Source organism: Danio rerio, chromosome 14, assembly GCF_049306965.1.
Source record: "Danio rerio strain Tuebingen ecotype United States chromosome 14, GRCz12tu, whole genome shotgun sequence".
NCBI lineage: Eukaryota > Metazoa > Chordata > Actinopteri > Cypriniformes > Danionidae > Danio > Danio rerio.
The window spans coordinates 1917501-1940387 of NC_133189.1; the positions used below are offsets into that span (position 1 = coordinate 1917501).

The window sequence follows — 22887 nt, forward strand, 5'->3', positions numbered from 1 at the left end:
GCTAGAGTAAAAGCTCTTCTATACGCCTTCGTGTGCTTTTACCCACGTGGGGCGTGGGCGGGGCTGTGACTTGCGCCGGAATGGCTGCTGGACCAGCTGGCTGCCCGCACTCAACGGACTGTTTTCCATTACCCCTGTTTCCATCCCCTCTGTCTATGTTGTGTCTTGCCGGTGTGCTTATGCTAAGATAGGGCTGTTTTTCTCCCTTTTCTCACTTTGTCCTAATCAAGGGCAAGCTGAGGGGGTGTTTTTTAGCCTAACTGTCCAAATGTATCTTTCTTCGTTTCTAAATGCTACCTCCTAAGATCTGTCTCCCCTGAAAAGTTGTTTGTGATGTTTTGTGTATGGTCTGGGGGGTCCAATTTCGCTATGCGAAAGTGTAGTGACAAATAAAGGCTTGATTGATTGATTGATCATGGCAAAGATAAAATAAATCAGTTATTAGAAATATGTTTTTAAAACTATTAGGCTTAGAAATGTGCTGAAACAATCTTCCCTCTATTAAACAGAAATTGGGGAAAAAAATAAACAGGGGTGCTAATAATTCAGGGGGACTAATAATTCTGACTTCAACTATATGAGCGCAAATGTATTTGCTATTTAAACATCGTGCTGCAAAACGTCAAAACGACTCTTGCGCCAAGCTGAAACTAGTAAACAACTATTGCGTCGCGCCTTGCGCCACATTGCGCCGGGTGTATGATAGGGCCTTAAGTGTCCCTAACTACTATGTACTTACATCAAAATAAAAACACAATGCACTGAAAAATCTCATTCAGAAATGATTCCTTGGATTTACTCTTTTTTTGACGTTAAGTGGCTGTAAACAATTTATTTAAGCTAAATATAAACAAACAAATTAAATAGAATTTGATTAAATTTAATTTGTTTGTTTAAATTCAGCCCAAATAAATTGTTTGCAACAGTTTTGCAGACATCATTTTTTTTTCAGTGTGTTCTTAAAGTCTTGCAGAACATTTCTGGTGATATCGAGGTGAGTATGGATGAGGTTAGGCACAGGTTAAGTGGTATAAATAGATTTAAGGGTGGGTTAAGTTGTAATGGATGGTCAACAGTCTAATTATTAATGTAATTACATAAATTAATTATAGGTGTAGTTACATACAGGTATTAAATTGAGCATAAGTGCAATGAGAAAGCATGTATTAACACAACAAATACACTGAAACTAATTATTAATTTCAATGTAAGAACATAATAGTTAAAGCCACTTAATATTAAATGGGACCCAATATTATTAGCCCCCTAAATCAATACTAGTTTTGGATTGTCTCCAGAACAAACCACTGTTATACAATGACTTGCCTAATTACCCTAACTTTACCATAATTACCCTAGTGAAGCCTTTACATGTCACTTTAAGCTGAATACTAGTGTCTTGAAGAATATCCAGTCTAATATTATTTACTGTCATCATGGCAAAGAGAAAAGAAATCAGTTATTAGAGATGAGTTATTAAATCTATTATGTTTATAAATGTGTTTAATAACTCTTCTCTCTATAAAAATATTAAAGAATAAAACTTTAACAGAAGGGCTAATAATTCTGTCTTCAACTGTACTATATTTATTTATTGATTTATTTTTTCTCTTGAGATGAGCTGGACATGTTGGTGACGGGTCTAAAGTTTCTATAAGTGTGATATCAGAGTGACGAGAAAGAGAAATGGAGACTGTACCATATGACAGGCCACAGGTTACACACACACACTCACACTCACAGGGATTATAGGTGTACGTGATTAAGCCGTCGTCCACTGACCACTGAGAAAGAGAGACAGATGAGAAAGACGGAGGATAGAAGATAGAGACGGATAGATTGAGAGTGTTTGTGAAGTGCAGAGCTGTTGACGCTGAGACACACACAATATGAAATGAAATACTTCATGCAGAGATGAACAGATGTTTCTCTCTCTCAATCCCTCACTTTATCCGCCTCTGCGTCATGAAATTAGTGAGGGGGTGGAAAGCACACACACACACAGCTGACACGGGTCATTTTTCACACACAGACTGAAGATGGTTGTTGATGAGGGGTTTTGATCATCATGATCTGGTCAGAAACTGAAGCTGGTTATGAGGAGCAAGGTTGTTTTAGAAAACGAAAACTAAGGCTAAAACTGTTGGTCAAAAACGATATTTTGCTAACTGAATAAACCTAAAAGCGTGCAATTAATTTTAAAACTAAAGCTAACTGAAAAACGAACTGAAATAGTTAATAAGCAGCACTCGTTTGTCCTGTAAATTTGGTCCTAATTATTTTTTTGTTTAATTAAAATAAACTTTTCTACTCATGTCAACTTGCATCAATTAAATTGACCAAAAAATATTAAGTTAAACTTTGTATAACTTAAAAAAAAAAAAAGTTGAAAAAGATGTGTAATTCTGTATGTGTACAACAAGAATGTGTTTCTGAAACACACAACATAATGCACCCTAAGTATCGTATTTCAAATTTGCAAAAATCTCTACAGCGCCCTGTAGTGGATTTGTCATCAGACACATGCAACAATACGCACCCTAATACGGTATTTAAGAATCACAAAACATAGACAGCACCTTCTAGTGGATTTTTAATCAGAAACGTACAACAAACTACTCTAAATAACGTATTTGTAATTCGCAAAAATGGTGACAGCGCCCTCTTGTGGATTTTTTATAAGAAACATACGACAAAGCATACCCTAAGTAGCATATATCATATTCTCAAAAATCAATCTGAAACGTACAACAACACGTTCCCTAAATAACTTATTTCAGATTTGCAAAAATGTAGAGAGCGCCCTCTAGTGGATTTTCCATTTGAGACGTACAACAAAGCGTACCCTAAACAATATATTTTAGATTTGCAGAAATGTAGACAGCGCCCTCCAGTGGATTTTTAATTAGAAACAAACAACAAAACATACCATAAGTAGCAAATTTCAGATTATTAACATTGTAGATAGCAAGCTTTAGTGGATTTTTTATTAGAAACATACAACAAAGTATACCCTAGTAGTGTATTTCAGATTTGCAAAAGTCTAGATAGCATCCTCTAGTGGATTTTTTATCAGAAACGTACAACAAAACGTACCCTAGTAGCGCATTTCAAATTTGCAAAGATGTAGACAGCGCCTTCTAGTGGATGTTCAATCTGAGACGTACAACAAAACATACCATAAGTAACAAATTTCCTATTATTAGCATTGTAAATAGCACCCTCTAGTGGATTTTCCATCTGAAACGTTCAACAAAACGTACCGTAAAAAACTTATTTCAGATTCGCAAAAATGTCGACAGCGCCCTCTAGTGAATTTTTAATCAGAAAAGTACAACAAATCGTACCCCAAGTAACGAATTTCAGGTTATTAACAATGTAAATAGCGTCCTCTTGTGGACTTTTGATGTGAAATGTACAACAAAACGTACCATAAGTAATGCATTTCACATTCGCAACAATGTAGACAGCCCTCTCTAGTCGATTTTTTTTATCTGAAAAGTACAACAAAATGGACCTTAAGTAACATGTTTTAGATTTGCTAAATGTATACAGTGCCCTCTTGTGGATTTTTTTTTTATCAGAAACGTACAACAGAACACACCCTAAGTAGTGTATTTCAGATTTGTAAAAATGTAGACAGCGCCCTTTAGTGGATTTTTAATCCGAAACGTACAACAAAACGTACCCTAGTAATGCATTTCAGATTCGCTGAAATGTAAACAGCACCCTTTAGTGGATTTTTCATCTGATACATACAACAAAATCTACCCTAAGTAATTGTTACAAATTTAGACAGCACCCTCTAATCGGTTTTTTATCTGAAATGTGCAACAAAACGTACCTGGAGCAATGTATTTTACGTTTCGCAAAAATGTTGCCTGAGCCGTTGTGGAAATACTCCTTGATCAACAGTTTGTGTCAGACAATTTGGCAAAGACAAACATTTGTCTTTGTTTAGAGGATCATGCTGATTCATGCAGGATGAAACCAGCAGCATGGATTAAGACTTGAGTTGACTTTAAAGGAGGCCACTTTTGCAAAAATACAGTGCTGTTTGGGGCCAGATGGGGTTTCAAGTTTCGGAATCAATAAACTTAAATGAATAAAAAAAAATCAAAGGCCTTTAGTTACATCTCTCTCTCACTCCCTCTCTCTCTCTCTCTCTCTCTCTCTCTCTCTCTCTCTCTCTCTCTCTCACACACACACACACACACACACACACATTGAGCTGCACCAGATCTCTTTAGTCTGATCAATACATTTAAACAATGAATTAGTGTGTAGGAGCCAGAGAGACCTGGGGTCCGATTAATAAAATTTGCATAGAAACCTGCCTAAAAGTGAACATACACCAGAATAAAATGTGTATTTGTTTATTTATTAATAATCATGGCTCATATGATGATTTAAAGTGGTTCAATTATGTTAGTATTTAAGTTAAATATGTTTACTTGGATTTAACTTGGATCTGCACAATCTCTGATATTCAATATTTTGATATTCAAATTGACATTTTCCATCATTTGGATGGTTTAATTTATGCTACTTTTTAAAATATGACTTGTATTAGCTGTCTGCAAAGTTTAAAAAATGCAAAAGATCACACAAACTGTTGAAATATAGCATAAAGGGTATTTTAAAGAGGATCTATTATAAACAAAATGCATTTATAAGGGGTTTAAACACAGTTGAGTGGTAATTTAATTTATATTAATTGAATTTAATTGCATTTGTTATGATCAGACTTGATTAAAACACTGTGATTGACATTCTCCCATTGTATGTGTCATCAGAGGGGGAAAGCCCCGCCCACTAGTGACCATCTCTCCCTCATTAGCATAGGACGTTAGTCTTGTTTTTCAATCTGCACCAATGCTGACCACAGGGATTTGTAGCTCCGCCCTCTTCCTAAAAATAGCACAATCTCATTTGCATTTAAAGCAACAGTCACCAAAACAACACAATTAGGATCAAAGCCTAAAGGGGTCAGTTTCAGAGAGTTAGAATTATTAGTGTAGTATTTTGTGCTGAGTCTTCACTACACACACTCAGAGGCTTATTGTACATCTTGTGAAGTGACTTATTGTACATCTTAAAGGGGCAAAATAGGTCCCCTTTAAGATCCATTATTCCTCATTTACAGCAAACACTCAGAGTTTGTGTGTTTGTGTTTTAATTGAGGAGCTTAACGAGCAAATCTTTGATCGTTTGGACGCAGTGCAGTTCAGGAACACAAATAACAAGCGTTTTGTCTCTTTCTCTTCCAGGGGGACACATTTCAGCACATTCAGGACATCGTGTCGTCTCTGCTGAGGACAATAAACCGCACAGTCATCACCATGGGCCGGGAACACACTCTTATTGTGAGTTACACACACCTGATCCTCTCTATTGCCTTTTCTCTTGCTCCCTTTTTGGTCTCACTATCATTATGGCTCATTAAAGGTGATTTAAACACAAAACAAAACGTTTAAAATACACAGTTTTATTGACGTCATCTTAAATATCTCAATTACAAACAGGTGGAGGGGGAGTGCATTGTGGGAAATGGAGTTGTAGACTATTCAGAATATCGGCGTATAAAAATACATTGATTATAATATTTGTTATTCTATATATCTGTCTATATATATATACTGTATGTTTTCAAGTCTGGACATGAAGACAGGACAGGTAGGAAGACGTGTGTTTAAACCAGAGCATGTGATATTCCTACAACAAGTGTTGGTCTGTTTGAGAAAGTGTGTATTCATTATGAGGAATCGACCATGTTTGGGAACAACGAACATTTACACTTCTTTATGTGAGATTGTGTGGAAGATAGTGGTCTGCATTAATGGGTTGTTCATGTCATAGTAAAATTAACATAATTACTACTGTGCTGTTTTTGTTTGACTCGTATTTTACAAGTTGGAAACTCACAATTTAATAAAACACACACTTGACTCATGTGAAATGAAAAAACGTCGCAGCATCTTTAATTATAGGCAAACAACTATTAGATGAGCTATACCCAAATATTTAATAGTTTTATTATAGCTAATAGGGAATATTGAGGCTAATTTAAGTAGCATACCTGTCAACCCTCCTGTTTTTCCCGGGATTCTCTCGTATTTTACAGTTCTACCCTGCTATCATCCCGTATTTTTCCCATATTTTCAGTCTTTCTCTTAAGGGTGGCAAATAAACATAAAAAAACCGAGCCTCCCTATACGCAACCCATACCGCCGAACCACCAGGGGCCGCCCTTCGCTCTCAAATGCGAGTCTGTTCTGTGCTTTCGCTTTGTTTAGGCATGAAAAGACTTTGAAATAAACATAAAAACAGTGCGATTCCCTTCCTTTTCATTACAGGTGCCGTCTCGCCTTCACATGCAATCCTCGAAACAGTCATATAGCAGTGCGTGACTGCCAGCTGACGCACTCCGTAGTGATAAACAAGTGTGTTTTCCTAATTGATTCTGTACACGCACTTCCAATCGGAGCGAACGTCTTGGTTTTGGGTGCGTGTTTAAACAGACGAACACATAATTAATAATAATAGCGTCTAAAGATGTCGATCTTGGTGTTTTTTCTTTTTTCCAAACACAAATAATTTCCTCCTATATGAGCTTAAAAAGTTAGGAAAGCAGTCAAATGCTTTCATTATAACGTTAGATGTGTGCATTTTTAAAGTGACAACAATTGTTTAATGTAAGCAATCTATAAAAATTAAATAAATGAGAGATTTATTTGTTGCTCTTTAATCAGAATGTGTAAGTTACAGTGAAGAAACGGTTAATGAGATTTGATAGCTTGATTTTATTTCTTTATAATAGCTTATTTTAATAAGCTGAACTGTTTGCTAATGTATTTGCTATTAATGTATACTATTTATTGTTTCTTTTGTAATTAATAATAATAAAACATATATATATATATATATATATATATATATATATATATATATATATATATATTTATATATATATATATATATATATATATATATATATATATATGTATAAATATATATTTATATATATTTATATATATATATATATATATATTTATACATATATATATATATATATATATATATATATATATATATATATATATATATATATATATTTTTTTTTTTTTTTTTTTTTTTTTTTATATATATTTTTATTATATATATATACATGTCGGGGGAATCCCTTACTATGGTGGGCATATCCCTTATTTTCACATCCCAATCTTGACAGGTATGAAGTACTTCTGAATTATTTAGCTTTATTTTTGGCATTATGCAATCATTATGCAATCATTATGCAATCATCAACCTGAACAACTGTCAGAATCTCATTTAGTAATTATGGTCATTTCAATAAGACATGATCAACCAATATACAACCACTTTAAATGACAGCTCACTCTATTTGTGTCATTGGCAATGCTTCATGGGATTGTAGTTCTTTAGGTTTGTAGTCTTTTGGTCATACTTCTTTGCTTCAGTTCAGACTCTCATTGTAGCTGTTTGGTTTGGGTCTTGGCTTATAATGGTTTAACTAAGGCTTAGTTGTAATCACAGTAAAAATTCAGTGTCTGCCTTAAATTTTTAAGTTGTACCAAATCAGCTTCATGTGTCACGGTGGCTCAGTGGTTAGCACTGTGGCCTCACAGCAAAACAATGTTGCTGATTCGAGCCCCAGCGGGACCAGTTGGCATTTCTGTGTGGAGTTTGCATGTTCTTCCCATGTTGTTGTGGGTTTCCTTCGGGTGCTCCGGTTTCCCTTACTGTTCAAAACACATGAGCTACAGGTGAATTGCATTTGTAAGCTAAATTGCCCAAAGTGTATGCTTGTGAATAAGAGTGTATGGGTGCTACCCAGTACTGGGTTGCTGTTGGAAGGGTATCCGCTGTGTAAAACATATGCTGGAATAGTTGGCGGTTCATTCCACTGTGGTGTTAAATAAAGGGACTAAGCCAAAAGAAAATGAATGGACTTAAAAGTGTAACTCAGTTTTTTACAGCGTGTGGACAAATCCAGAAAACATGTTGACAGCAGGGGCCGTTCACATTTGATGACACTGGTTTAGTACCTTGATATGTATTCAAAACTTAAAAAGCTTTTTATAATTGCACGCTTAAAATAATTATGCACATAGACCAAGAGAAAAAAACAAAGTTCTGTGTAAACAACCCAGAAGTATCGTTGGGAGTTATATAGAAACGTTGTGTAGCTGAGTTTCAGAACAGTGTTTAAAAGTATTTAATTAAAAGTAAATTAATATTAAATATTTCCTTTTAAAGTTCTAAACTGTGTGAGAAGAAAATCTGTGGCTAAAAAGGTGGTTTATACAGAATTCTGATTGTTTTTTCTTGGTCTATGTGTTTCCTACGGAACCCCGGAAGGGACGTAGTGGGGGAGAAAAAAATTGGCTGGGTAAAAAAAAAAAAAATGGGTGAAAGAAAAAAATGGGTGGGAGGAAAATATATATTTCTAAGTTTTTGCGTTCCCTCGCAAAGATGTTTTGCGTTCTCTCGCAAAGATGTTTTGCGTTCCCTCGCAAAGATGTTTTGCGTTCTCTCGCAAAGATGTTTTGCGTTCCCTCGCAAAGATGTTTTGCGTTCTCTCGCAAAGATGTTTTGCGTTCCCTCGCAAAGATGTTTTGCGTTCTCTCGCAAAGATGTTTTGCGTTCTCTCGCAAAGATGTTTTGCGTTCTCTCGCAAAGATGTTTTGCGTTCCCTCGCAAAGATGTTTTGCGTTCTCTCGCAAAGATGTTTTGCGTTCTCTCGCAAAGATGTTTTGCGTTCTCTCGCAAAGATGTTTTGCGTTCCCTCGCAAAACTGTTTCTCCACAAACACTTCCTGTTCACTGCACTCACGTAAACCCTCCCGTTTTTGCTGAAATTCTCCCATATTTTACCATTCTACCCACTTTCTTTACATTACTGTGCGCTGATTGTCGCCTTTCACTTTGCAACCTCTGAACCAGTGAATGCATGTTTAAGCGCTGACTGACAGACGTGCTCCATACAATAAACTGATCCCAGATCAGCGTCTGTACGCGCCATTTAAAGGGACACTTCTGTTATCAAACAAGTGCGCAGCAAATGAATCATGTTTTGTTTAGTTTGATAACAGAGGTGTCTCTGTAAGAATGCACAGATCTATAATGAAAGCAGTCCATTACTTTAGAAACTGTTTGTGCTCATTTAAGAGAAAATAAGCTGTTTAAAATAAAACATGCAGGACGGAGATGTTTCATATTATTCAGTGTATTTGTCTGTTTAAACATACACCCGCTCCTCTGTAAATAGCGTGTACAGACGCTGATCTGGGATCAGTTTATTGTACGAAGCGCGTCTGTCAGTCAGCGCTTATACATGCATTCACTGGTTCATAGTTAGCATACGCACAGTAATGTAAAGAAAGTGGGTAGAATGGTAAAATACGGGAGAATTTCGGCAAAAACGAGAGGGTTTACGTGAGTGCAGTGAACAGGAAGTGTTTGTGAATGACTGAAGGGAACGCAAGGGAACGCAAAACATCTTTGCGAGGGAACGCAAAACATCTTTGCGAGGGAACGCAAAACTTTGCGAGAGAACGCAAAAAACTTAGAAATATATATTTTCCTCCCACCCATTTTTTTTCTTTCACCCATTATTTTTTTTTCACCCACCAATTTTTTTCTCCCCCACTACGTCCCTTCCGGGGTTCCGTAGTTTCCCCCACAGCCCAAATACAAACTAAATTGGCTGTAGTGTATGAGTGTGTGAATTAGAGTGTATGGGCGTTTCCCAGTACTAGGTTGCAGCTGGAAGGGCATCCGCTGTGTAAAACATATGCTGGAATAGTTGGCGGTTCATTCCGCTGTGGCGACCCCTGATGAATAAGGAACTAAGCTGAAGGAAAATGAATAAATGAATACACAGGGTTGTCTAACAAACCAGTAGGATGAATAATTCTGACTTGAACTGTATGTTATTAAAACTAGCTTCTTTTAATTAGACATAAAAACTTAGATGTAATTTAGCACAAGAATGTGTTTAGTGTGAACGACCCCCACAGTTCCTCTTTTCCCGCCGCTTGACTTTAGGATTTCTGAACTTGTTTTAATTAATCTTTGCTACTTTTAAACGGTGTTCATCCTCACAGACAGCCTTCTAACTCAAAGTGACTCTCATAAGTGACTGATTGATTCCAATAGGGTATTTCATTAAGCAGGTGTCAGCATCGATATGTGTGACAATATCTCGTTCGCGGTGCATTGTGGGACCCCTAGGATAAACGCAGTGTGATTGCGTCTTTTGCGTAATTTGAAACAGGACTTGGGGTTGCTTAAAATGCGGTGTAAGTAGGCAGATCACAGGGTTTGGGAGCAGAGCTTTAGACATTCATTAGTCGGGGACCAAAGCCATCCGCACACAAAGGTCAGAGAAACGGAGACGAGCAGAAGAGATGGAGAATCTCCGTCAGGATAACACTCAGGAATATCGACTGCATTCCGGCTCTGTCACACACTATGAAGGGGATTTATTGACTGCTTAGACACAAGGTCTCCAGGGTCTCCTTGGGCTTTAATTCGTCCTCAAGTTTGCAGGATGTCAGATGAGCTTTGAGAAGTTTGTGGTATTATTGTTATAACAGTTATTCCAAAGCATACTCCAGTCAGCGAGAGCGGGTATCCGAGTTTTGGTTTCCATGATGACAGTGATGCCGGTGGAATCTTCCATGAATGAGAACTGAACATATTAGTGAACAGAGCTGCTTGAGAATTTGCGAATGGCTTGCAGAATGGGGGATAATTGTAATTATTTTAAGTAGGGATTCAGCAAATCTTTTGGCTGCCTAAAATTGTTGTTTTTATTTTTGTTTTGTTTTTTGGATGAAAGGGAAAAATGGACGAAAATTTGCTTAAAAAGAGTTATGTTATGCTGCAATGTCCTGTGCAATAGTTTCAATCTCAAGACAAGACACAAAAATAGCAATTTTTTTTTTTTAATAACGCTGTGCAAAAGTTTGTGAACCCTTGGTTTTAATACTGTGCGTGGTTTCCCGATGATCTATGACTGTTTTTTGGCTTTGCGATGGTTGTTGATGAGTCTCTTGTTTGTTCTGAACAGTTATACATGATAATAAGTTAGTATAGTTTTAACTAGGGATGCACTGAATTTACATTTTCATCAAAAATAAGTATATTTTGCGGGGGTGGGGGGGCAAAACTGAAAAACAATTATGAAAATATGGGCTAAAAAAGGTTAGGCTTTGATGCAATGTCTAGCACGCTGGTTTCAATCTCAAAACAAGACACAAAAATAGCTGAAATTATTAAAATAACCCTGTGCAAAAGTTTGTGAACCCGTGGTTTTTAATCCTGTGTGTGGTTTCCTAATGATCTATGACTGTCTTATGGCTTTTTGATGGTTGTTGATGAGTCTCTTGTTTGTTTTGAACAGTTATATATAATTATAAGTTGGTATAATTTTAACTAGGATGCAATGAATTTACCTTTTCAACAAAAATGGCATTTTCGGTAGGTTTTCTGTGCGTAATTGAAAATCTTTCTAAAACTATGAGCAGAGAAAAGGGTAATGTTGTCCCGTACTGTCTAGTACATTAGTTTTAATCCCAAATCAAGACACAAAATAGCTGAAATGATTAAAATAACCCTGTGCAAAAGTTTGTGAACCCCTGTTTTAAATACTTTGGGTGGTTTCCTGATAATCTTTGATTGTTTTTTTTTTAGCTTTGTGATGGTTGTTGATGAGTCTCTTGTTCGTTCTGAACAGTTATATATAATAGTAAGTTAGTATAATTTGAACTTGGTATGCAACAAATTTTCATTTTCACCAAAAATTGGCATTTTGGGAGGATTTTTGGTGCAAAGGCAAACATTTGTCTGAAAATATGAGCTGAAAAAAAAGGTTATGCTGTGCCACACTGTCCAGCACAATAGTTTCAATCTCAAAATAAGATAACAAAATAGGTGAAATGATTAAAATGATCCCGTGCAAAAGTTTGTGTACCCCTGTTTTTAATACTGTGTGTGTTTTCCTGATGATTTATGACTGTCTTTTGGCTTTGTGATGGTTGTTGATGAGTCTTTTGTTTGTTTTGAACAGTTATACTGTATATAATAAAAAGTTGGTAGAATTTGAACTAGGGATGCATTGAATTTACCTTTTTTCACCAAAAATGGCGTTTTCGGTAGGTCTCCTGTGCGTAATCGAAAATATTTCTGAAAATATGAGCTGAGAAAAGGGTAATGCTGTCCTGCACTGTCCAGTACACTAGTTTAAATCTCAAAACAAGACACAAAATAGCTGAAATGATTAAAATAACCTGTGCAAAAGTTTGTGAACCCCTGTTTTTAATACTGTGTGTGGTTTCCTGATGCTCTATGATTTTTTTTTCTTCTTTGCTTTGTGACTTTTTCCTCGAGTTCGCAAACTTTCAAGCAGCGCTGTATAACTGTGGTAGATCTCCATGCTATTGGTTCTTTACAGCCACCAGAAACATTTCTTGCGCAGTTTCTTGACGCGGCTCTTGGTCCGAGGGCGAATTTGGGCTGGTTTGGGGATGGCAGAGGGAACGTCGTACTCCGCATCATCCAAGGCTTCCAGAATGTTTTGAAATCCGCTTTCCTGCACACGGAAATCATGCTCCACACTAGAGAGAGATCACAAACATAAAAATACAGAATATTAATCATCTAACATCATATCTATATATTTATATATATATATATATATAAATATATATATATATATATATATATATATATATATATATATATATATATATATATATTTAGTATACACAGAATATATATATAGTCAAATTTAGTCACCCTCCTGTGAATTTTTTTCCTCTTAAATAATTTCCTTTTGGACAGCATGGTGGCGCAGTGGGTAGCACATTCCCCTCACAGCAAGAAGGTCACTGTTTTGAGTCTCGGCTGGGTCAGTTGGCGTTTCTGTGTGGAGTTTGCATGTTCTCCCCGTGTTGGCGTGGGTTTCCTCCGGGTGCTCCGGTTTCCCCCACAAGTCCAAAGACATGTGGTACAGGTGAATTGGGTAGGCTAAATTGTCCGTAGTGTGTGAGTGTGTGTGTGTGGATGTGTGTGTGGATGTTTCCTAGAGATGGGTTGCGGCTGGAAGGGCATCCGATGCGTAAAAACTTGCTGGATAAGTTGGCGGTTCATTCCGCTGTGGCGACCCCTGGATTGATAAAGGGACTAAGCCGACAAGAAAATGAATTAATGAAATTGTCCTTAGTGTATGAGTGTGAATGGATGTTTCCCAGTGATGGGTTGCAGTTGGAAGGGCATCCGCTACGTAAAACATGCTAGATAAGTCGGTGGTTCATTCCACTGTGGCGACCCTAGATTAATAATAAAGGGATTAAGCCGAAAAGAAAGTGAATGAATGAATGAATGAATGTCTTGTAAATCAGTTGTAATGTTTTTCTTTTATTTTAGATTGTGATTAAGTTGGTAACACCACATACGTAAAATGATTTCACATTACATCACTGTATTGACCAATACTTCATCTTAATTACTCGTAACAGCAGAAACATAGAGCCAAGATTGTTATTGATGAATGAGAGAAGGGAAAATAAAAACAGACTCTTCATCATCTGTTCTGACAGATCATTCCTCACGACACACTGTAGAAATGAACATTAAAACAATACTGCATGTCAAAAACAACAAGCAGAAGCAAAGACAAAGCGACAGACGATCACTGAAGCATTTTTCACACTCTCTCTCTGTGTTTCTTTTTCTTCCGTCATTCATCTCGCTTTCGCTCAGGTTTCACAGTGCAGCTATCGAGTTCAGGCTTTTCCATGGAGAGATTGATTTTTAATGATAATGTATAAAGCTTTCAGGAGACGCCGACTGTGAGTTATGAAGTTAAAGCTCTGCAGCTGCTTCTGCTCTGCCTTTTTATTTTAGTTCATCTTTTTTACATTTAATAGCTCAATTCCCACAATCCTGAAATGAGATCATCCAAAGCAAAACATTCCTGTAGTTCTTCTACATTGTAAAAAGGTGTGGTTACCTTAGATATTTAAGCTGAATCAAATTAACCTTATGAGTCCTTCTGTTAAACTGATTTAAAACAGCTTACGAAACTTATTCAATTAAGTTCGAACATGATTAACTTAGCATTAAACATATGCTGGAATAGTTGGTGGTTCATTCCGCTGTGGCGACCCCTGATTAATAAAGGGACTAAGCCGAAGGAAAACTAATGAAAATGTGTATATAGTGTGTGTAAATGTGAGAGTGTACGGGTGTTTCCCAATACTGGGTTGCAACTGGGAGGGCATCTGCTGCATTAGACATATGCTGGAATAGTTGGCGGTTCATTTACAGTGTGACATTAACTAATGGACTATTATTTTAAAGTCTTACCCTTATTTAAAGTCTATTCTGCGTATCAAGACTGCATTTATTTGATCAAAAGCATAATTAAAAAATAATAATGAAGTAAATTATTATTTAAAGTTTAGTAAAAAAAAATTTTATGTCAATGTAATCTCTAATCTAAGTTTTCAGCGGTTTTACATCAGTTTATGTCACTTTAAATCAAACTTGTCCTTGCCGAATAAAAGTTGCATGAATACGGATTTCTGTTCATTATTTTGAAGACTTTTTTTTTTTACACTTTTTGATTTTTAAACTGTTTATTAAGGCTGTGTTTATTTGCTTAAAATATTATAAAAATAATATATTATTATAACCATAAGAATAATTTAATAACTAATAATAAGAGTATACAGTGCTCAGTATACAGTAAATGAGCACACCACATTATGAAAATGAATATTTCTGTCCATTTCTTAGTGAATATAGGTCATATTTGAACAAAACAGATTTATTAAACAGATATATTTATTAAAATAATGAAATCTTAGTCAACAAATATAATTTAGAAAAAAAAAAATCTAACTAAATGTTTTATATTTTTTGTTTCTCTTTTTTTTTCTTTTTAAAAAAATATTTTTCCTTAACGTATAAATTTGGGCTATTAATTTTTGGACCGCTATCGTAAGTTATTTTGTTAGATTTTCGGCTTCAATACTGGCTAATCTACTGTATATAGTAAATTGCCGCGTGAACATTTGAGTTTACTCGCTCCATTCGCGCGTCAAACCCCGCTTCATTCGTGTGTCTAATTAACTTCAGAACAGACGCGGATTCGCGTGATGGGCAGGGCTTCTGTCTGCCACGTGACTCTAGCTTCATGGCTAAATGGCTAACATGGATGTTATGAAGAAAATAACAGTGTTTATGTGCTTTATGAAGACTGAAAAACAGCGTCGATACGTTTAGGGTCGTGCCTGAGTCCACTACATCCTTTCAGAGGTGCATCCAGCTCTGTGAGCTCATCAACTCCTCCAGAAACTGAACCTGGATGACGGAGGCTTTCAGCGGTGCTTCTGACTAAGCCGAGCCCAGTTTGATGAACTGTTGTCGGTGTAGCCTGGAGGATTTCCCCTGGGACACCGTCAACAGGTTCTACGTCACAATCACGCCCCCACAAGAGCAAGCTTCTGATTGGTTAACGCGGTGCGAATGTCCGCTGAAGTTCAGATTTTCGAATTCGAGAGATTCACGCGAAACGCTCCTTAAGCGCGTCAAACGCGCAATTCGCATCATTCGCGCCATGCCATTCACGCGGATCACACCGCAGGATGTCTATTCGCGTGTTTGCATTGACTTAACATGTAAATCACTCGCGCTTGATGCGCGTTCCACGTCTGGTGTGAATGCAGCATTATAGGTGAATTATAGCTTATAAATACAGTATGTGACTCATTCAACATCATTTGGAGGTGTCAATGGGACTGAGCAATGTGTGTGAAACAATGAAAAGACTCGTGCAGCCGCCTTTTGTTCTCTCCTGAACTTGAAAATATGATTGGCAGAATCGTAGAAATGCTGGATTAAGATCGTCTAGGGGGTCAAATCGAGATCGCGATCTTTTTCCGATTAATTGTGCAGCTCTATTCTAAAGCTTCCTATAGCAAATATTATTTAAATGAGGGATTTGTGAATGCACTAAATGCGTTCTGTATATAGCAGTTACGTTAGATACGTCATCAAGATGGCGCCGAGCATGGCCGCCGTGTTGCGAGCTCCCTGCAAACTTTGTTGTGTTTTGTGATTTATGATAATAATTAATAAGAATAATTTAAAAACATGTTTGCCGTAAAACCCTTAATGGTAAAAATAAATCTACATCAATATTTAGCAATGAATTACAGACACTCTGTTTTGAAATGCTTCATCAGTCAGTATTGTACCATTGTCTTCATCCTTCTCAGATCTTTCTGAATTTAAGGACACTGTTTTTGTCATCTTTGTGCTTTTTAAATCTTTCTTTTTATTCTGTGTTTAATATTAAGGCTTGTAATATTTTTCATCATATCTGAGCCGGTTGGTCCAGGTCAAGGATTAAAATGATGAGTTTTTCCAAATTCCAAAGTTAAAATGAACCAGACAAATACTTCCAAAGCCAAGGCCACCAATACATACTGTTATCACAACGACGCCCTACACACACACACACACACACACACACACACACACACACACACACACACACACACACACACAGTTTCATCTGCCTGCAATCTAACAGCACAAGGAGTATGTGTGTGTGAGTGTGTGCATGTGTGTGTATGAGAGGGGTTATGACCTCTATTTACAGTATAGCCACAGTCTTGCCTGCAATTTCGCTGAAACTAAGTGAGTTCAGTGAAAGAGGGAAAAGAAGTAATGTGATGAGCAAAAGACGAGAGGTGAAGGATGAGACGATAATACAGACTGACAGAGAATGTATTGAAGGTTAACAAAGCCCATATTGATGGATGGCGATAAACAAAGCGTGTGGATTATCGTATAAACACTGCATGAGAAATAACAACCGTCCCGCAGTGATTGTGCTGTTGAATTTCTTTGGTAAGCACTTTATTATTTGCCGACCCAACTGCAATTGACATTCATCCTCAAAACCTTTTTATTTTTGGATCTGAATTGTGATTATTGCACGTGCATGAACATAACAAATCATCTACCTTCCTGGATGTACTTATTACATGGCTATTTGCCACAAAGCATCAAAGTTAACATTGTTCTGAGTTGTAATAGTTTGTTAATTCTGTAATTAAATGCAAAGCTGGCAGAAATGAAAACAGCTGATGGAGTATACACTAACTTGCACATTATTCAGACACTAGATGGCGCCAAACAGACAAAATCACAAACCTGACAGAAACAAAAACAGCTGATGAAGTACACACTAATTTGAGCTCTATTCAGTTACAAGATGGCGTCAGATATCAAAAACAAAAACAGCTGATGAAGTATACACTAACCTGTGCATTATTCAGATACTAGATGGCGCCAAACAGACAAAAATGAAAACAGCTGATGGAGTATACACTAACCTGTGCATTATTCAGATACTAGATGGCGCCAAACAGACAAAAATGAAAACAGCTGATGAAGTATACACTAACCTGTGCATTATTCAGATACTAGATGGCGCCAAACAGACAAAAATGAAAACAGCTGATGGAGTATACACTAACCTGCACATTATTCAGTGACAAGATGGTGCCAAACTGTCAAAAACGAAAACAGCTGATGGAGTATACACTAACCTGCACATTATTCAGTGACAAGATGGTGCCAAACAGTCAAAAACGAAAACAGCTGATGGAGTATACACTAACCTGCACATTATTCAGACACTAGATGGCGCCAAACAGTCAAAAACGAAAATAGCTGATGGAGTATACACTATCCTGCGCATTATTTAGACACTAGATGGCGCCAAACAGACAAAAATGAAAACAGCTGATGGAGTATACACTAACCTGCACATTATTCAGTGACAAGATGGTGCCAAACAGTCAAAAACGAAAACAGCTGATGGAGTATACACTAACCTGCACATATTCAGACACTAGATGGCGCCAAACAGTCAAAAACGAAAATAGCTGATGGAGTATACACTAACCTGCGCATTATTCAGACACTAGATGGCGCCAAACAGACAAAAACGAAAATAGCTGATGGAGTATACACTAACCTGTGCATTATTTAGACACAAGATGGCGCCAAACTGACAAAAAAATTGCTATAGTGACAGAAACTAAATCAGCTGATGGAATATACACTAACCTGCGCATTATTCAGTGACAAGATGTCGCCAAACAGTCAAAAACGAAAACAGCTGATGAAGTATACACTAACCTGCACATTATTCAGACACAAGATGGCACCAAACAGTCAAAAACACAACGCTAACAGAAACGAAACTGACCGACTGGCTGAATGACCAATCAGAATCGAGTATTCGAGACAGCCGTGTAATAAACACAAATATTGACCTCTTAAAATTGCTTCATTTATCTGTTAATAAACAGTCTCACAATATTTTAAGCATAAAATCTAAACCACAAACTTTCCTTTCTCCACCAGGAATGCAGGCAGGCGCTGCTGTTTTCTACACAAATGCAAATCCAGTTATTTCCGTATTGCATTTGAACGTCGACAGTTTCTGCCGGCTGTAAATCTGTTTTTCAGTGTTGCTGTCATTTTCAGAGCGCGTCATTTGTCACTGGAAATTGCTAGGTGATGTCTCGCATTTGCATATCCAGATGACAAATTTGCATGTATGTGATCCGTGCAACATGCAAATTCCTCTCCGCAGAGTTTTTTCCGTTAGCAAGGCAATTGATTATACCTTTTTGGTCACAGTTGCTCAGACTTTGTGTTTGTGGTTTAAGGAGACTTTTAACCCTCAATATTAAGCTTTGTCACACTGTGTTTTGTGCATGAATGATTCATGGAGAGGATCTGGCGCCCATTGGACTCGCTGAGCAACCACCTGAGGTTGGCACGGGCAAAGAAAACGTTTGACTTCACAAAGAGCGCACATTTCTGTATTTTAGGAAGCACTATAACCGAGCAATCTCAACTTTCCTCATCCCCCAGAGGACGGAGGCATGAAGACAGAGAGCAAAGGGAAGAAAGGGAGAGAGAGATGAAGAATGCTGGAAGCAGAATTTGTGATGAACAGATCTTGTGAGGGAAGAGAGTTCAGTCAGTCAGAAAGCTCAAAGCTGGAGTCTGCACTTTCAGAAAGCCAAAAATCTTAATCATCAGTATTATCTTCCCCGAAATCATGAGTCGAAGGAAAACCCGCACTATTAATCACGCTGTGTGAATTAACACACACCCAGAGGAAAATGGGTTTTATTGCACAGATGTTGCAAAAATGGTCTGGAAATATGGGGCTTTGTAGCTTTTAGTTGGTTTGTATTAACATGGAGATCGTCCATATGCTTAGGAGACTCTCAAACGTTCACTTTTAGCTGATTTAAAATGTACAGGTTTCATCTTTGGAGAAAAATGAGACAGAAATATTAATGATTCATGGTGCATTTACTGATGGAGACTGAAAAAGTAGTTCTTAGTGTGATGCGGGTTAAACACAAACTTTCTTTTCAGTTTTTTAGTGCTAATTTGTATATTGTTAAAGTGTAATTAATCTTCGATTTGTAGGAATCTTCACTGTAAGTAATGTTTACTTTAAAAAAAGAAAACCCACTGCTTAAAAATGAGGTAAATGAATTATGTGAACAATTATTAAAAGTAAGTTCAGTCAACAAATAAATGGAGGAATGATTGAATGAACAAACGAAGAAACGAATGAATGAATAAATGTTTGAAATAATATATTCAGGCTCTTACAAATGAGAGCGTGCATTAAGTGATGTACGAATGTATGAATTAATTAACTATTTTTAGCAGATGTGAACAAATGAATGCATGAGTTAATTAATGAAAAAATGACTGAACGGATGAACAAATGACTGAACAAATATATTTGAATGAATGAATTAATAAATTAATGAACAAATATATGAATGAATAAATGAATGAATGAATGAATGAATGAATGAATGAATTTATAAATGAACTAACAAGTGAATGAACATTAATATTTGATCAAAAATATTCAGGCATTACTGCAGTGATACAGCAATGCATTTTTGAACAACTGAATGCATGTACAAATTAAAGATTTTTTTTAGCAGATATGAGCATATGAATGGATAAATGAATTAACAAATGAGTCAATGAATGAAAGAACAAACGAATGAATGAATCAATAAAGAAACAAACCAATGAATCAATGAGTGAACAAACAACCAAATAAATGATTCAATTATTTAGCAATTTTTAGACAAGAAAGAATGAATGCATGCATGAGTGAATGAATAAATAAACGAATTAATGAGCAAATGAATGAATAAACAAACCAATGACAAAAATATTTAAATGAATGTATTTATGCATTAACAAATGAGATCATGCGGTAATAAAATAATGCATGAATTAACAAATGAATGCATGAAAGATTCATTAGCAATTTATCAGATGTGAACAAATGAATTAATGAATGAAGGTATGAATGAACGAATGAATGAATGGACGTATGAATGAACGAATGAATACATGAAGGATCGAACAACCGAATGAATGGATGAATTAACGAACAAACGAACGAATGAATATTTAAATGTAAATATATTTATGCATTAACAAATGAGAACATGCAGTAATAAAATAATGCATGCATGAACAAATAAATGCATGAACAAATTAATTATTTAACAATTTATTGTGATCAAATGAATGCATGAAGGAACAAATGAATAGATTAATGAATGAACAAACAATCAAAAAGATATTTAAATGAATATATTCAGGTATAAACAAATATGAGCAATGAATAAACAAATGAATGCATAAATGATTAATTGGCGATTTATTAGATGTGAGCAATTTAAATAATGAATGAACGAATAAACAAATGAATGCATGAATGAAGATTTGAATATTTGATTGAATATATTCAACAAATGAGAGCATGCAAGAATAAAGTAATGCATGCATGAACAAATTAGCAATCATTAGCAATTTATCAGATGTGAACAAATGAATGAATGAATGAATGAATGAATGAATGAATGAATGAATGAATTGATGGATTAAGCATTTTATCAGATGTGAACAAATTCATAAATGAATGAGTGCTTGAATGAATAAACAAATGAATGAATAAATGAACAAACAACAAATGAATGGATGAATGAATGAACAAATGAATTATTTACCAATTTAACAGACGTGAACAAATGAATAAATCCATGCCTGAATGGATCAATCACTACAGTAAATTAACTGCTAAAGGAATGCATGGACAAATGAATGAATGAATGCCGAAATGAATGCATGAAACAATAAAAACAAACAGAAATGGTCAAATCTCTGCATGTGATGTGACAAGCAGAATTAATTTGACACCAATTATAAACAGTCGGGTGGACAGTTATTCACTTTAGTTAGTATGCCGCCCTTGAATGAAGCTGTGTGTGTAGAACTGCATTTAAAACACAACGCGTGAGAGTGTGTGCCGGTATTTCTCGTTGTATATTGTCACGAGATTAAACTTCAATAGGAAATCCATCTCTCCTAATTGATTCCCGAGGCTTTACCTCAGTGTGAGCGCTGGAAACATGCATTAGTGTGCGATTAGCTCTTCATAGTGCGGGAATAATGATCCTGTTTATCCCAACAGGAAGAAAAAAAGAGGAAGAGAGATAACGGAGTCGAGGGAATTTGTATACTGAACGTGTGTGTGTGTGTGTGTGTGTGTGACAGGAGAGAAATCTCACAGCTCCACAGTTTCTCTGCCTTTAGCATATAATGTGAGAGTGTGTGCGTGTGTGTGTGTGTGTGTGTGTGTGTGTGTGTGTGTGTGTTTCCCTCAGGTCTTCATTACTGTTGAATGGGAGTTTCTGCTTTCTGTCCCTCGATTGTAACAAACATACAAGCCATACTCTTACAAATACATCACACACACACACACACATACAGACGCTCATTTCTTTTTAACAGCCTATTTAAAGATCTGTACTTGTTTCTGAAGACCGTGTAGCCCTAACTGTGATAAATAGTGATAACGATGCTTGATTTAGCAGAGCGCACTAATTAAGGCTAAAACAATCTGTTTCTTCTTCTCCTTCTTCTTCTCCTCCCTGTTGGAGTGTTTCCGCCGGCTGTTTTGATCTGCTGTAGGATATTGATGCAACTCTTAAATCATCCTCGTGCTCTCCTGGTCGCTTTCTGCCCCCCAGAAGACGCATAACTCAGATGTGACTGTGCGCACGATTTATAATCCTTTAAATGGGTCATTGAAAAATACTGTGAGGTGGTTTAACCCTATGAAGCCTGCAGGACGTGATTTAAGGTCTCTAAATAGTCAAAATGCTTGCTGAAGAAAGCATCTGTATGCTAGGTAGCGCAGTAGGATCACAGACGTTTTTCAAAATTGTCCTAAGACAAGAAGAATGGGTGCTGTTGAATAGTTTGGGACGTTTTTGGATGAAATGGTTTGATCCACTTCAAATGTTGACCCCTGTATGTCGTCCGATTGATAGGCTAGACTCTTTTTTTTATCACGTACAAAAGGCCTTTCGCTGTAATTGTTTGTTAGCTTTTGTCTCACGTGTCAAGTCTTGATTGGTTTTCATAGATGAAATGCAAAAATAACGTTAATTTGGTTATATTTGGGATCATTTTGACTGTGTGAGACTGCGATGCGAAAAATAAATGCTTAATTAAGAGTTTTTGTCTTGTTTCTACTAAACACTAAGTAGATTTTTAGTATCAAATGTGCTCATCGGGTTTTGGAGTCAAGTTTATTTCCAGAACCGTTCCTTTCTCTGTTCCTCAGTGTTGACACATGATCTTCTTCAAACTCTAAAATGTCTTAAATAATTGAAGGTTTATTTCTTTAAATTTCCAGAACCGTTCCTTT

General features: G+C 36.4%; 2 protein-coding genes across 4 annotated transcripts in view; one reads left to right on the forward strand and one right to left on the reverse strand.

The window, feature by feature from the left end:
• dock2 (dedicator of cytokinesis 2) overlaps positions 1 to 22887 on the forward strand; it is a 186256-nt gene that overhangs the window by 97335 nt on the left and 66034 nt on the right. For both annotated transcript variants that reach the window (XM_073922441.1, XM_073922440.1), the window contains one exon: positions 5271 to 5366. In XM_073922441.1, coding sequence (XP_073778542.1) covers positions 5271 to 5366 — 96 coding nt within the window. The remainder of the gene's footprint in view (positions 1 to 5270; positions 5367 to 22887) is intronic.
• The window catches only part of insyn2b (inhibitory synaptic factor family member 2B), an 81880-nt gene that overhangs the window by 32464 nt on the left and 26529 nt on the right, over positions 1 to 22887 (reverse strand). The window contains exon 4 of one of the 2 annotated variants that reach the window (XM_005173066.6): positions 9954 to 12643. The exons of the other annotated variant lie outside the window; for it this stretch is intronic. Coding sequence (XP_005173123.2) covers positions 12475 to 12643 — 169 coding nt within the window. The 3' untranslated portion in view covers positions 9954 to 12474. Of the gene's footprint in view, positions 1 to 9953; positions 12644 to 22887 lie in introns of those variants that run through there. 2 annotated transcript variants of the gene reach the window in all.